The 15,978-nt window shown below is 40.8% G+C and overlaps 1 protein-coding gene across 6 annotated transcripts in view; it reads left to right on the top strand.

The window, feature by feature from the left end:
- VWC2 (von Willebrand factor C domain containing 2) overlaps positions 1–15,978 on the top strand; it is a 106,229-nt gene that overhangs the window by 23,491 nt on the left and 66,760 nt on the right. The window contains exon 4 of one of the 6 annotated variants that reach the window (XM_045006567.1): positions 10,365–10,463. The exons of the other annotated variants lie outside the window; for them this stretch is intronic. Within the exon in view, the coding sequence (XP_044862502.1) occupies positions 10,365–10,420 (56 nt within the window). The 3' untranslated portion in view covers positions 10,421–10,463. The remainder of the gene's footprint in view (positions 1–10,364; positions 10,464–15,978) is intronic. 6 annotated transcript variants of the gene reach the window in all.

The following is a 15,978-nucleotide window of genomic DNA, read 5'->3' as shown; positions in this document are numbered from 1 at the left end:
CTTTGATATGAAAGATTAAAAAATACCTCCAGTTACACTAAAATAAAAATATCTGAGGGATATCAACCCTCATGCTACAGAGACTGGAGGCAGGAAGAAACTTCTCCCATTAACATGTTGTTGCATGACTGTCCCTTATGGTGGAAGGGGAGGTCTATTTTTTTTGTTTGTGTTTTGTTTTAAACCTATGGAATCATAACTTCAGATTTTCAGGCTTTCTAAATTTTATGTTTTCCTTTTAAATTGCATTTTTAAGGCAGTTTTCAGAAATGTGATTGGTATTTCTGGGCTACCTTAATTCCAGCCCAATCAAATTTTTGCCTAGGAATAAATGTCATTGGCTTTAATATAGTGGTCTTTTTCTCACACGTGCATTGCATCATCATTCTGATGTGTCATGAGACACAAAAAGTACATTCTAAAAAGAGGCCTTCAAGGCATTCAGACCAGGCAGATGGTAGAGAAAATAGCTAATGAGAATGTCTTTTGACATGTTCTCCTTTCAGGGATCCTATCAAGCTTTACTGAAATGACCTAAAGGCAGGTCAGCTGTGAATTGTTGTATAATCACTATGCGCACAGCTTAACTCTGCCCTTACTGAGTGATGGGGTCTCCGTAGGTATAGCACTTCAGTATTTAAAATGATCCGCAGACGGGTAAATTAAAGAGGTCTAAATACCAAAGAAATCATACAATGTGTGCAGTTACTGCTTGTGTCTGTGTGAGAGAGAAACATGCAGCCCCAAGACAGAAAACTAATTATTTTCTAGTAATGGCAGCTTGCTAGCTTGAGATATTCTTAATGAACTGATTTAGACAGGGGCCTGGCAGCATTATTAACATATGGAAATGACTATTTACTTAATAGTAATGCTTAGGTTCAAGCTAGACTGTGTTTATGACATCAAGCCCAAACGCACAGGCATTTCTGTGCTTCGTACTGAGATCATAAATACAGCAGAAATTTCTTGGAAAAATCTCTCTACTGAAAGTTTCCAGCAGAGCCTGGTGGTATTAAAATGCTATTGTCATTTCAAGAGTTGGCAGCCCAAATATTAGATCTGCTGGTTGTGATTTGGTTTGTGGGTGTGTGTGAGCAAGCCATGATGTCCTTCCGTTTTGTTGTGAGCTGGTAGGGAGACGAAATCTATAAGAACCCTTATGCCAAATGCTTCAGAGAACAAGTTTTTTGTATATTTCAGCACCCTGCCTACTCACAAATAGAGTGAGACCGTGGGACTTGCATATATGTGTGATAGTGAGAAAACAGTATCTTGGGTTTATGGTTGGGACATCTTTCAACAGAGGAGAATGTTATCAATGTTGTACCATTTATTCTGAGGGAGTGATGTGTTTGCCAGGATCAGGAAGAGGAACTTTATTTAGAATTCACATCATTATAATGTTCTCTGGTTGGGGGGGAGGGCTTGGAGAGAGGTCCCAAGATCAATTCCTGGATCTCTTGTCTTTATGTTCAGATGGGTCCCCAATTTTTCCTGGTTGATTTAATGTAAGAATTGGTGCAGTTCTTTAAAACCAGTGCATCTGTTAAAGATAACGGGGAACCAAAGCAATTTTTTTATTTTTGCCATGCATTGCTCCTAATGATCTACTACTTTTAAATGATCAGGTCACGGCTTCTTTTTCTTTGCTGGAGGACTCCAGGCAAGATCTGTGGAGGAGTTGAAGAGTGATGTCACATGAGGCTGTAACCTGACCTGAAGATTTAGATATGTGAAAGATGCATTTAAAGGCACCTTCATTGCCACTTATGACCTGTCTCCCCCCCCAACCCCTAATCGGTGCCCTCTACAAATCTTATCTGGCTCTCCAGCAAAAAGCAGAAGTAAACTTTCTAATAGAGAAAACAGAGAAAGAAAAAAGGATTTGGGTGAGGTGGGAGTGACTCTTTGTACATCATAGATTGCAAACCCCAAGAATGGATTAAGGCAGTCTGGGGCGGTAGGTATATCACCACACGGGGGCCTCCTGGCTCATTACCCCAGATCCTCCCCTCCTCCCCCAACTTGGAATGGCAGTAGCAGGAGACTCCCTTCCCTCTCAGAAAAGCAGAGACAGCAGCATGGGACTCCCTTCTCCTCCATGCCCTGAGAGGAGCAGGTGGCAGGCAGGAGATGAAGGAACTCTTCTCTCCGCCCTCCCTTCCCCCCCCCCCTCCCCCCCGCCAGTACTTACCCCAGTAGCCATAGTATATTTGCTAGAGTGGATGGACCAGGCACACAGCACTCTTCTCTTTCTGCAACACTAAAGTCTTTCCTTGGAGTGGTGGTATGGGATGCCCCGAGCAGCGGGTCTTGGTGTTAACAATCCATAGAGATGAATGGGGCAGTTCACTCCTCTCAGAGCAATTGTTTTAGGCTGACTGCAGACATCACTGCATCAGTTGTGCTTGGTTTGTATTTTCAAGTTTTTTTTTTTGTCCTCACAATTAGGAGGGCCAAAGACTTATTGCTGTCGTGTGTGTGTGTGTGTGTGTGTGTTTTAAATGACACCTGAAATTCTGATTTAATCATCGTTCCAAGAGCCTATGTATGGGCCTGTAGTGCCATGATAATAACTAATATAGAATTGCTTTGAAATTAATCTTTAATTGCATACTCCTTGAAGTGGGCATGAATTTATGGAGCAATTAAGGGTGCAAACTTAAGAGAAAAATCTTACTAATTGTAACAGTACAGAGATGCATTCCTAGTAGTGTTGAATCCAGCAGCACCTCCAAAAGAAAATACCTACCTCACAGCACTAGAGGTCAGCATTAAGATAATTTACATTTGCCTTTAGAGCAAAATTCTTTTTTTCCAATCCACTCTCGATTTCCTGCAGCATACCTATCTGTTCTATACTGTGCCAGTGGAACCTGAGTTGGGTGGTGCATCAGTAGCAGCAATCTGTGTAGCCCGAGTGCACAATAGCTGTTTGAGAGTTGTAGTGTGCCGCAAGTGCAACTATCCTGTGAGTTCTTCTTTCAGGAATCCGAGCTTCACATCACAAAAGGAGTAACGTGTAAAACCTTTAATTCTGTTTTTAAGAAGTGTTCTGTTGTTGGCCTTCTTGCTGTGTGTATTTGTTACAATATTCAATATCTTCTCAGCAAATGACATCACTGCTAAGAAATAGTACAAGAAAGGGAACAGGGTGTATGTAAGAAAGGAGTAAAAGAAATCTTTATTTTTTTAGAGCTGTGTCCATATAAAGTGTGTTAAACACCTCTTAAAATCTCTCCTACACTAGTATAATTCCCTTGATTTTTGGTGGCTTGATTGTTGATTTGCCCCAGCGTAGGCGACAGGAAAACCAGGTCCATTAATTCTTCTTTAAAAAAAATAAATAAAATCTGTGGTTTGTTCATTTTTAATTTGTAAATTGGTTCAGTTGTCAGTGATAGATCAAACTGAACTGCTGTTAAAATCATCAGCAGCAAGGGGTGTGCTATCATTTAAAGCTTAGGAGGCTGTGTGCACGTAGAGTCTGAGCAAAGGCATGGCAGACATGAAGATTCTGATTACTTATCCTGGCTGAGCCTCTGACTTTGAATCTAACCTTGTGCTTCCCTCTCCCGCCCCCGCCTCCCCCCCCCCCTCTCCCCCCGGTAAGGACTGGGTAAGAGTTGAAGCTTGCTGGCCACCAGCTGCTGAATCTGATTTGAACTAAACTGAGAACATCTATTTTTAATTAAATCCATTAACATCTAGCTCTTTTTTTTTTTAAATGGATACACCTAAATGTCTGTTTTGCTAGTAGAAATCTGATACTTTATATATAGAAATAAACTTCTTACTGCTTCAGGTAAGAGACAAACCAACTAATGCATTTGTGCCTTTAGGCGTCCATACCCCTTTCCACTGCATGCTAGAGAGGGTAGCAGAAGAGTGAATTAGGATGAAAATACCTGGAAAGGGATGGAATGGAGAAATGATGGGGCCCCCCCTCCCCTGCCCCCAATCAGTATGGGACAGGCCTGGTCTTGGATGTCTGGGAAGGAGGAGTGGAACATGGGCAGGAGGTGGTTTACATGGCATGCTCCCTTTATCTACTGTCAGTACTTTCATCTGAAAGGGAAACAAGTTATGTGCTGTGCTACCCTCTCAGAAGAAGGAGGTATAAGTGTAAGAGACAACCGGTGTTAACGGTGTTCCTGAGGGACCAGCACAGGGTAGGACTGGAATTGGCTTTGGCTTTGTGTGGCCTGGAGGCTATACCCTGGTGGCTTATCTAGACTGGAAAAATAAGTTACAGTTCCAAGTTTGCCTCTTGTATAGAAAGAGGTTAATAGCATTCAATGTGAGTTTCCAGGTTCTGGTCAACCCTAAGCTCCCCTCTAACATGTGAATCTCTTTCTACAATAATGGCAAAGTCCTGGTTGCCATGATGTCGGTCTCAATCTCTTTTCCAGTCTAGATGGGAGTTTCAAAACCCGTCCCTAAGGTGAACATGTGGCAAAATGTGGAAGAGTTTCCTGAGTCCTCTTTCCCCGTCCACAGGGGGTGTGGGGTGTGGTATGATTTGGACCATAGATCAAATGTCAAAAAAAAAATATCCCTTTCAGGACTTTATCAGAACAAATCAGGGGAGCTTACAATGTCACGCACTGTATGAACCTCTAACAGTAGGCACCTCTCCATGTTTATACCTCTTTGCCATAATGTATTTTCCTTTTTGATTCTGTATCAAGTTCTGTTATGATCCTGTATCCCCACAAATTTGGTTCTGGTTGCAGTCTCTCTACAGCAAATCCCTATGGTATCCCTGTGGTGTGTGCTATAGGATACAGAGATCAGTCAATTGCATATGTTGCCTTTGGCATTGTACTTTCAGGAGCCAGAGGTTGCATGTGTGGGTTTGGCTGACTTCAATAGTGGGAACAATGTGACATCAGCAAGTATCTTTTAAGGCAACTAGCTAAATAAAATGAGTTTTGATTAAAGGCTCTGTGACAGATACTGAGGATGAAAGCACATCCCTCTTACGTTTCCTATTCGAATATTTTTTTAAATTTTCCTGTTCCATTTATACAATATGATGAAATAATCATAAACAGCAAACTGTGATTGTTCTATATGTTCAGTATGCTAATTATAGAAGTATAGTAACATTTTCAAAAGTGCCTAAGTCCTATTTTAAAAACTAACTTAGGCATTAGAGACCTGAAGTCCCATTGACTTTCAGTGACATCTAAGGGCTCTACACGGTGTGTTCGTCTGTAGCAGAGAAATATAAATTTTAGTGCATGCACTAACTGGCTTGTGTGGACCCTGCTGGCTCTCACTAAAAGTACCCTAATGCAGTGGCCTCAACCTTTCCAGACTACTGTACCCATTTCAAGCGTCTGATTTGTCATGTGTACCCCCAAGTTTCACCTTGCTTAAAAACTACTTGCTGACAAAATCAGATATAAAAATACAAAAGCATCACAGCACACTGTTACTGAAAAATTTCTCATTTTTACCATATAATTATAAAATATATCAACAGGAATATAAACATTGAACTTACATTTCAGTGAATATTAAATAGAACAGTATAAACAAGTAATTGTATGAAATTTTAGTTTGTACTGACTTCACTAGTGCTTTTTATGTAGCCTGTTGTAAAAATAGGCAAAGATCTATATGCGTTGATGTACCCCCTGGAAGATCTCTGCATACCCCTCGTTAAGAACCACTACCCTAATGTGTGTTAATGTATTCCTGAAACAGTGCTATATTAACATGCACTAGGAAACTCTTATTGCATGCAATTCCACTGGGCCAGTTAGTGCATGACACACTACTGCTCGCTAGAATTTACACCCTTCCAGTGCAGACTAATGCACTGTATAGACAAGCCATTTGACTAGCTAAGTCTCATTGAAAGTCGGTGGGACAGAAGGTCTCTAGAGCTTGTCATATTTAAAAATGTGACGAACACACCATGTAGACAAGCCCTTAGATGTCTAAGTCTCACTGAAAGTCAATGGGACTTCAGGTCTCTAATGGGATTTAGGCACTTTTGAAAATTTCCCTGTAATTTGCGAAGTATATATGGTTGAATAGTTATAATTAAACTGTCTTGTTTCTAGCAGTCACTTGTGTAACAAAAGACATGACTCATAGGTTTTTCACAATATATAATAGCGTGGTAAAATTCTGGCCCCAGGGATTTCATGTAAGGTCTTTGTTGCCCTGGGCAGACAAAGGAGCAGGATTCCTCTATGCATTTATACAAGCTGTCTGTATGCAAGTCCAGTAAAAGTTTTTCTAGTGACTTGAAACTACCATTGAAATCATAAAGAGTTTTGAATGTTTTTTATTGTTAAAGGATATTTATTTGATTTTTCTTATAACTTCCTATAAAACACTTAACATTCATTAAAATATATGCCACGGTTTTCCTTTTTATAAGTGAAATGACTCTTGGATTTTGTGTTATGACTTCCCCAATTTTTTTGCCATGACAAGCCAGCCTTAGTGATAATTAGAGGGACTACATTAGCATAGATACGTGTATACACGTGCTTCAGTCATCTGAAGCATTTTCAGAGAAAAGCAGCAAAGTGAATTCACAGCATTGCACTCTTAATGCTGTTTTCAGCAAGGGTAAAACAAGGAAATAAACTGCTGGGAACACCTGGACCCTATCACTGATCCCTCCCTTTCTTCCTGAGATGCAACCATGGAATCTCAGCTGCCTGGGTTTGTACAGATGGGTTTTCATGGGCTCTTTGGAAGATTGGGAATGTGGCACAGAGTTGTCCCATCACCTTTTTATCTCTCCCTCCCCTCCCTTTTGGGGTATTTCCATCACATATTCTTCCTATTTATTCTCCTCTATTATCTCAGAGCATGGGTCTTAAACTACTACTGTGTGTGTTGGTTCAGCTCTTCATTTATTTCCATAAGATGTTTCTTTTATTCTTAAAGTAACAATAACAGCTGGAATTTTCAAGAGTCTAAGGGACTTAGAGACCAAAATTCTAGCAAATAACTAACTGTGTGACTCTAAGGCACTGATATGGCCTCCATTACCACAATATCTGAGCATCTCAAAGTCTTTAATGTATTTATCCTCACAACTGCCCTATGAGGGAAGGAAGTACTATTAGCCTCACTTTAGAGATGAGGCACAGGAAGTCTGCGGGGAAGCAGGGTCACTAACCTGGCTCTCTCAAGTTCCAGGCCAGCACCCTAACCACTGGATTATCCTTCCCTAGTCGTCTTTGAAAATCCCAGCCAGCATTAATATGGAAGAAAAACAGTGAAGCTGTTTAAACCATTCCCTGTGGGGCTCTGTGAGAAACTAAAATCCCCTGAGACATTATTATTAATTGAAACTATTCAGACGTATGTAATAATATGATATATATTTTAAGCAATCCATTTCTATGCTGGTTAATCCTATTTCACAGAGCTTTGAAAAGAACATTCTGTAATATGATTCTCCTTTAAATGCCTAAAATGAATCTGTAAATTCAGCTGAAGCAACATGTCCTTTATCTGTTGCTAAGCTCTTTCATTAGTGGCTCTTGACAAAACAGTGCTATGTAAAAGGTGACAGTCACACAGATAAAAATCCCATTTTCTTTGTTTAACTAAAAAAGGGTACATGGTCTATATTTTTTTCTATGAGCTTTGAGACTGCTGGCAAGATTGAGATAGGTCTAAAGCTATTCAGGTCTGCAGCTAGATTCAGTCACTGATCATTTTCCAGAAAGAACCATACCTATCAATAAAAGCACTGACACCACAAATCTATGTTAAAAATGATAAATCTTACAATACACCAAATCTAAAAAAGGAAAACACAAACAGTACCCTACCAAAATAAGACACCGAGGTTTTATAGGTGTTAAAGTGAAGTAACTGGGGGAACAGGAGAATCTAAGGAAGATGCACCTGTTTTGTTTTTTTAGTCTGAAAAAGATTGCAGAAATTAAAGTAATGACATAGTACAGATTCAGACTGTGCTATAACTTTAATCCCATTGGCAGTGATGTAGGTATATTTGTATACACATTAGGGGGTAAATAAACACTATTGTTCTGCAGCTTGAATGAATAGAGGTGAGTGTGTGGTCTTGCTCTCTCTCATATAATTATACAGAAGCTGGGAATGGGCAAAAGGGAATGGATCATTTGATGATTACCTGCTCTGTTCATTCTGGGGCATCTGGCATTGGCCACTGTCAGAAGACAAGATACTGGGCTAGATGGAACTTTGGTCTGACCCAGGGTGGCCGTTCTTATGTTCTTAAGTACACACACACCAGTATACTCACCAATAATATTTAGACTTGACGTGTGTGTGTGTGTGTCCATAAGAACGGCCATTCTGGGTCAGACCCAGTATCCTGTCTTCTGACAGTGGCCAATGGCAGGTGCCCGAGAGGGAATGAACAGACAAGTTGTCATCAAGTGATCCATGCCCTGTCACCAAATCCCAGCTTCTGACAAATAGAGGCTAGGGACACCGTTCCTGCCCATCCTGGCTAATAGCCATTGATGGACCAATCGTCCATGAATCTATCTAGCTCCTTTTTGAACCCCGTTATAGTATTGGCCTTCACAACGCCCTCTGGCAAGCAGGTCCAGAGGTTGACAGTGTGTTGTGTGAAAAAATACTTTCTTGTGTTTGTTTTAAACCTGCTATCTATTAATTTCATTTGGTGGCCCCTTGTTCTTGGATTATGAGAAGGTGTAAATAACACTTCCTTATTTACTTTCTCTGTACCGCTCATGATTTTATAGACCTCTATCATATCCCCCCTTAGCAGCCTCTTTTCCAAGCTGAAAAGTCCCAGTCTTATTAATCTCTCCTCATATGGAAGCCGTTCTATACCCCTAATAGTTTTTGTTGCCCTTTTCTGAACCTTTTCGAATGCCAATATATCTTTTTTGAGATGGGGCGACCACATCTGCACTCAGTATTCAAGGTGTGGGCATATCATGGATTTATATAGAGGCAATATGATATTTTCTGTCTTACTATCTATCCCTTTCTTGATGATTCCCAAAATTCTGTTAGCTTTGTTGACAGCCGCTGCACATTTAGTGGATGATTTCAGAGAACTATCCACAATGACTCCAAGATCTCTTTCTTGAGTGGGAACAACTAATTTTAGACCCCATCATCGTATAGGTATAGCTAGGATTATGTTTTCCAATGTGCATTACTTTGCATTTATCAACATTAAATTTCATCTGCCATTTTCTTGCCCAGTCTCCCAGTTTTGTGAGATCCTTTTGTAGCTCTTTGCAGTCTGCTTGGGACTTAACTATCTTGAATAGTTTTGTATCATCTGCAAATTTTGCTACATCACTGTTTACCCCTTTTTCCAGATCGTTTATGAATATGTTTAACCATAAACAGTCATAAATCAGAGTCTCCTAGGAGGAGAGTTAAGTAACCACTGTATTTATGAATTGATTTGGATTACATATGTAATTATACTAGAGTGACCAAGAATTTACCTATGTTCAAGCTGCAGAAGAGCTTTATTTTCTAATCCCTGTAACATAGTATACCAAGAGAAATACTATAGGCTCCTCAATTAGATGGCAGTCTGAAAAATGCCCGCATTGTAAAATGTTTTATTCTCTAGTTTTCTTTTCTGAGAAGCTCGAGTTGGCACAATAGTTTACAGATCCCCTTGACTGAAGCACCATTAGTGGTACATGGGAGGAGAGGGTTATTTATACTAGCCTTTAATTCTACTGAGATCTGAGTTCAAATCTTGATTTAGGTGAAAAGAAGATGGAGAGACAGTGAGAATGAGGAAAAAAATGGGAAAGAATGGAGTAAAGAGGGAGACTAGCGGGAGAAAAGTGGAGGAAATTAGGAAGGGGAATGAATTGGAGGGTGGAGAGTGAGGTGTTGGAATTATGAAAAGGGAAAAGAAATACTGGAAAAGACCAAGGATTGAAATAACTATGAAAAAATAGAGGAAAAAATCAGAAGAAATGAGCTAAAAAGAGGGAAAACTTAGTTACTTTATTGTATAGAACAACAAATAATTACACACACGGGCTGGGTTTTATATATTAAGGAGATGTTGGAGGACATGACTGAGCAGGATGAGTGGAATTTGAGGGACCTGGCTGTTGATGGGAGTGGAGTGTTGGAGCTGTGTATGGAGAGGGATTAGCCTGCTTGGCTGGGTTTGTTTTTGCAATATTTGCTGCTGGCTATTTCAGGATGTTTGTATAAATTCATGTAAACAGTTAATGGTGAAATATCCAAGTGCCGTTTGGGTGTGAAGGATTATAAGAGACCTGAATTAGACGGGCAAGTTATTTTGTCATGGAAATCTAGAGAAATAGCAGGTAGATTCCCTGGCTTCTGACATACCATTTTAATTTGCTGTCTAGATTTGGAGGAGGATGAGCTGTCTCTTTCCTGGTCAAGTCTAAATATTCCTGAGTAGAAGAATGTTGGGGAGTTGAGAAGAGAGAATAAAGGGATTCTAGGTACTGTATATGCCCTTTCACAGCTCTGCATTTTGTCCATCTCAATCCAGTGCGCTACTGATTCTTCACTTTCTCTAGCACTAAATTCACTCCCATATTTTAACCACAAACAGTCATAAATCAGAGTCTCCTAGGAGGAGAGTTAAGTAACCATTTTATTTATGAATTGATTTGGATTACATTATAACATGCATCTGAAAGTGATGCTTTTCACAGAAGACCTTTGTTGTTTCAGCAGTCTAGTTGTGACCAAAAGGTGTGAGATGATGAGCAACAATTCTGGTGCTAATACTCCGAAAGAGATCTCAATGCCCTGTATAAAGTGGGGAGGGGAGGTATTATCCTACTTCAAATGGGCAAAGTGAGGCAGAGAAAAATGAAGTGACTTGCGCAGCGTTCCACACCAGGTCTATGGAAGAGTTGGGTTAGAACCTACGTCATCTGACTCCTGGTCCAGTGATCTAACTGCTCCCTTGATTAGTTGGTGAGGATTCATGCAAGCTCCTTATTAAGAGGAAATTAGAGAGGCTATCAAAATTAAGCACTCAATAATAGTGGGGGATTTAAATTATCCCCGTATTGACTGGGAACATTTCACTTCAGGATGAAATGCAGAGATAAAATTTCTCGATACTTTAAATGACTGCTTCGTGGAGCAGCTGGTACAGGAACCCACAAGGGGAGAGGCAACTCTAGATTTAATCCTGAATGGAGCGCAGGAGCTGGTCCAAGAGGTAACTATAGCAGGACCGTTTGGAAATAGTGACCATAATACAATAGCATTCAACATCCCTGTGGTGTGAAGAACATCTCAACAGCCCAACACTGTGGCATTTAATTTCAAAAGGAGGAACTATGCAAAAATGAGGGGGTTAGTTAAACAAGTTAAAAGGTACAGTGACTAAAGTGAAATCCCTGCAAGCTGCATGGGCGCTTTTTAAAGACACCATAATAGAGGCCCAACTTGAATGTATACCCCAAATTAAGAAACACAGTAAAAGAACTAAAAAAGAGCCACCGTGGCTTAACAACCATGTAAAAGAAGAGGTGAGAGATAAAAAGACTTCCTTTAAAAAGTGGAAGTCAAATCCTAGTGAGGCAAATAGAAAGGAGCATAAACACTGCCAAATTAAGTGCAATAGTGTAATAAGAAAAGCCAAAGAGGAGTTTGAAGCATGGCTAGCCAAAAACTCCAAAGGTAATAAAATGTTTAAGTACTTCAGAAGCAGGAATCCTGCTAAACAACCAGTGGGGCCCCTTGATAATCAAGATACAAAAGGAGCGCTTAAGACGATAAAGTCATTGCAGAGAAACTAAATGAATTCTTTGCTTCAGTCTTCACGGCTGAGGATGTTAGGGAGATTCCCAAACCTGAGCTAGCTTTTGTAGGTGACAAATCTGAGGTACTGTCACAACATTAACAAGTCACCGGGACCAGATGGCATTCACCCAAGAGTTCTGAAAGAACTCAAATATGAAGTTGCAGAACTATTAACTAAGGTTTGTAACCCGTCCTTTAAATCGGCTTCGGTACCCAATGACTAGAAGTTAGCTAATGTAACACCAATATTTAAAAAGGACTCTAGAGGTGATCCCGGCAATTACAGACCGGTAAATCTAATGTCGGTACCGGGCAAATTAGTCGAAACAATAGTTAAGAATAAAATTGTCAGACACATAGAAAAACAAACTGTTGAGCAATAGTCAACATGGTTTCTGTAAAGGGAAATCGTGTCTTTCTAATCTATTAGAGTTCTTTGAAGGGGTCAACAAACATGTGGACATAGTGTACTTAGATTTCCAGAAAGCCTTTGACAAAGTCCCTCACCAAAGGCTCTTACATAAATTAAGCTGTCACGGGATAAAAGGGAAGGTCCTTTCATGGATTGAGAACTGGTTAAAAGACAGGGAACAAAGGGTAGGAATTAATGGTAAATTCTCAGAATGGAGAGGGGTAACTAGTGGTGTTCCCCAAGGGTCAGTCCTCGGACCAATCCTGTTCAACTTATTCATAAATGATCTAGAGAAAGGGGTAAACAGTATGGTGGCAAAGTTTGCAGATGACACTAAACTGCTCAAGATAGTTAAGACCAAAGTAGACTGTGAAGAACTTCAAAAAAAAAAAATCTCACAAAACTAAGTGATTGGGCAACAAAATGGCAAATGAAATTTAATGTGGATAAATGTAAAGTAATGCACATTGGAAAAAATAACCCCAACTATACATACAATATGATGGGGGCTAATTTAGCTACAGCGAGTCAGGAAAAAGATCTTGGAGTCATCGTGGATAGTTCTCTGAAGATGTCCACGCAGTGTGCAGAGGCGGTCAAAAAAGCAAACAGGATGTTAGGAATCATTAAAAAGGGGATAGAGAATAAGGAGAATATATTATTGCCCTTATATAAATCAATGGTATGCCCACATCTCGAATAATGCGTACAGATGTGGTCGTCTCATCTCAAAAAAGATACTGGCACTAGAAAAGGTTCAGAAAAGGGCAACTAAAATGATTAGGGGTTTGGAGAGGGTCCCATATGAGGGAAGATTAAAGAGGCTAGGACTCTTCAGCTTGGAAAAGAGGAGACTAAGGGGGGATATGACAGAGGTATATAAAATCATGAGTGATATGGGGAAAGTGGATAAGGAAAAGTTATTTACTTATTCCCATGATACAAGAACTAGGGGTCACCAAATGAAATTAATGGGCAGCAGGTTTAAAACAAATAAAAGGAAGTTCTTCTTCACTCAGCGCACAGTCAATTTGTGGAACTCCTTACCTGAGAAGGTTGTGAAGGCTAGGACTATAACAGCGTTTAAAAGAGAACTAGATAAATTCATGGAGGTTAAGTGCATTAATGGCTATTAGCCAGGATGGGTAAGGAATGGTGTCCCTAGACTCTGTTTGTCAGAGGGTGGAGATGGCAGGGGAGAGATCACTTGATCATTGCCTGTTAGGTTCACTCCCTCTGGGATACTTGGCATTGGCCACTGTCGGTAGACAGGATACTGGGCTAGATGGACCTTTGGTCTGACACAGTATGGCTGTTCTTATGTTCTTTTGAGCCAGTCTTTGCCCTCTCCCCCGCAGGATAGGACTTGTTTGTTTTAAAAGTAAATGTCATCTGTGTCCTAAAATAACAAGCCGGAAGTATCTGAACTAATGTAAATGGGTTGCTAGGGTTTAAAGGAACAAGGAGGTGTGTGCTACTTCTGCAGGTGGAGGAAGAGAAATGGGAAACCTGGAGAATAAAAGAGAGAACCTACCTCCACACCATACATGCTCACAAAGGCTACGTCTACACTACCCGCCGTATCGGCGGGTAGCGATCGATTTTTCAGGGATCGATATATCGCGTCTCATCTAGACGCGATATATCGATCCCCGAACGCGCTTATATCGATTCCGGAACTCTACCACCGCGAACGGCGGTGGCGGCGTCGATATGGAGAGCCCCGGTGATCGATCCCGCGCCGTGAGGACGGGTAAGTTATCGATATAAGATACTTCGACTTCAGCTACGTTATTCACGTAGCTGAAGTTGCGTATCTTATATCGATTTTTCCCCTTAGTGTAGACCAGCCCAAAGAATCATCTGTCTCTCTCCCCCAAACCCGTAAGCCAGCTCTAAACATCACGGTAGGATCATAGACAATAATTGTTTCAGTGACTGGTAGAGAACAAAGCAATGGTTTTCAGGACTGATCAAGTATGCTGGTTTGCTCTCCTTGTTAAAATGTTCAAACTTGTTTGAGGCTGGGTCTGAGTCAGTTGTTGCTTGTTCAGACAGCTGCCTTACCACACATATATGCTTCAGCAGCTGCTTCAAGGGGAGCTCTCTTTCTGTGTCCCTCCTAGGAGCTTATGAGTGATGCACCGTATAAATCCTGCATCTCCCTCACTTTACTCTGGCCACTCCAGCATCACACACAGAGTAGGAAAAACAGGAGGCAGAACCAGGTTTCTGTTCCAATGAGTGGGAGTCCTGTTGCTGCTGAAGCCCCATTTTCTCTCTCGCAGTACCTGGCTGCCCAGCCTAAGTCCAGAGTTTGAAGAGCCAGTCCTGTAACGGAAGCCTTATTTCTTCCAAATTAACCTCCCCACAACCCTTTCCACATCAGCTAAGGAGACTTCCAGCAGTCAGTGGGAAGGACCCATCCACTTCAAGAACCAAAGGAAACCAACTCCCCACCTGAGCAACCACTCTATAAAGAGCAGCTCCAAGATGACCCACCTGCTGCCACTGCTGCTCCTCTGAGGAATAGCTGCCATTTAGGGCAACCACCTATATATTGCTTCTATGAGGCTCTAGAGGAGGGGATAAGTGAAGAGGTGCTAAGCCAAGGATGAATATGGAAGGATTGTAAGACTTAGAGGCAGAGAGAAGAAAGAGTAGGGAACTGAGGGATTTTTGAGAAGAGGGGAAAATTGTATTTTCCCCAAGGAAATCTCACCTGACTGAGGTGGAATATATTTTGGGAGACTTTTGTTAAATGTTAATAGCACTGGCTGTAATCAGTAGACCATGTAGAGGTATTGGGGGTATTCAGATAATTGAGCAATCTGATTAGCTGAATATTCATAGGTGTTTTTAATTAGTTATCCTTAACTATAACAAACTACCATCCTGCTTTGCACTAATTGGGAGTCTCAGCTGAAAGACTAAATGAGCACCCTTAGAGATGGTTCCTCCATGTCAGGGTAAGGGTGTATTGATGGGACAGCACTGTGCCTGTTCTATGCCTGAAAGGAGGGCTGCATATGCCAAGGCTATCAAAGCTTCAGCTCCTTTCATTACCATAAAATGCACGTGAAAATATTTCTAGCAGTGGGGGAGATCTAAGCTCTCAAATATAGCACTAGGTGTAAAGTAAAATATCCTGTAAATCCAATATTGCATTCAATTTTTGTGATGTCCTTTATACACTCTCCATTTTGACACACTTTTCTGTGTCCAGGGCAAGCATGATGTGTGAGAGAATCCCAGGGGAGGCTGACATAAGGCCATCTTATCAAAGATGAGTTAATGATGTCCTTGCAGTCTGTTATTTTTGAGTGAAGAGTACATTACAGTGCCTGACTGTTTTGTCAGTATTAAAGTCAGCATAATTGATGCTGACCATGGGAAAATTGGGGAAGAGTTGCTTTTTAGCTGTATTTTATTTTAAAGGGACACAGTCCACTTAAATGTAGCCTAAAATTTAAATGGTACAAAACCTGATTCTAGTAAAAGTGATTTGTCCTTTGATTTATCTTCCAGCACTGACTCCAGGTCTCCTCTGTGCCTATTATCACTCGGGTGACCAGATGTCCTGATTTTGTAGGGACAGTCCTGATTGGGGCTTTTTCTTATATGAGCTCCTATTGCCCCCCACCCCCAGTCCTGATTTTTCACACTTGCTGTCTGGTCACCCTAATTATCACTCTTTCAGACTAACCGAATCAGCATGCTAATAGTTCTAGTTTATGTTTGCAGAAGCATCCAATGCGGGGATTTGGGGTGCATTTATTCAT

This window comes from Mauremys mutica, chromosome 2, assembly GCF_020497125.1.
Source record: "Mauremys mutica isolate MM-2020 ecotype Southern chromosome 2, ASM2049712v1, whole genome shotgun sequence".
Taxonomy (NCBI): Eukaryota; Metazoa; Chordata; order Testudines; family Geoemydidae; genus Mauremys; species Mauremys mutica.
This window is presented reverse-complemented; position numbering and strand designations above follow the sequence as displayed.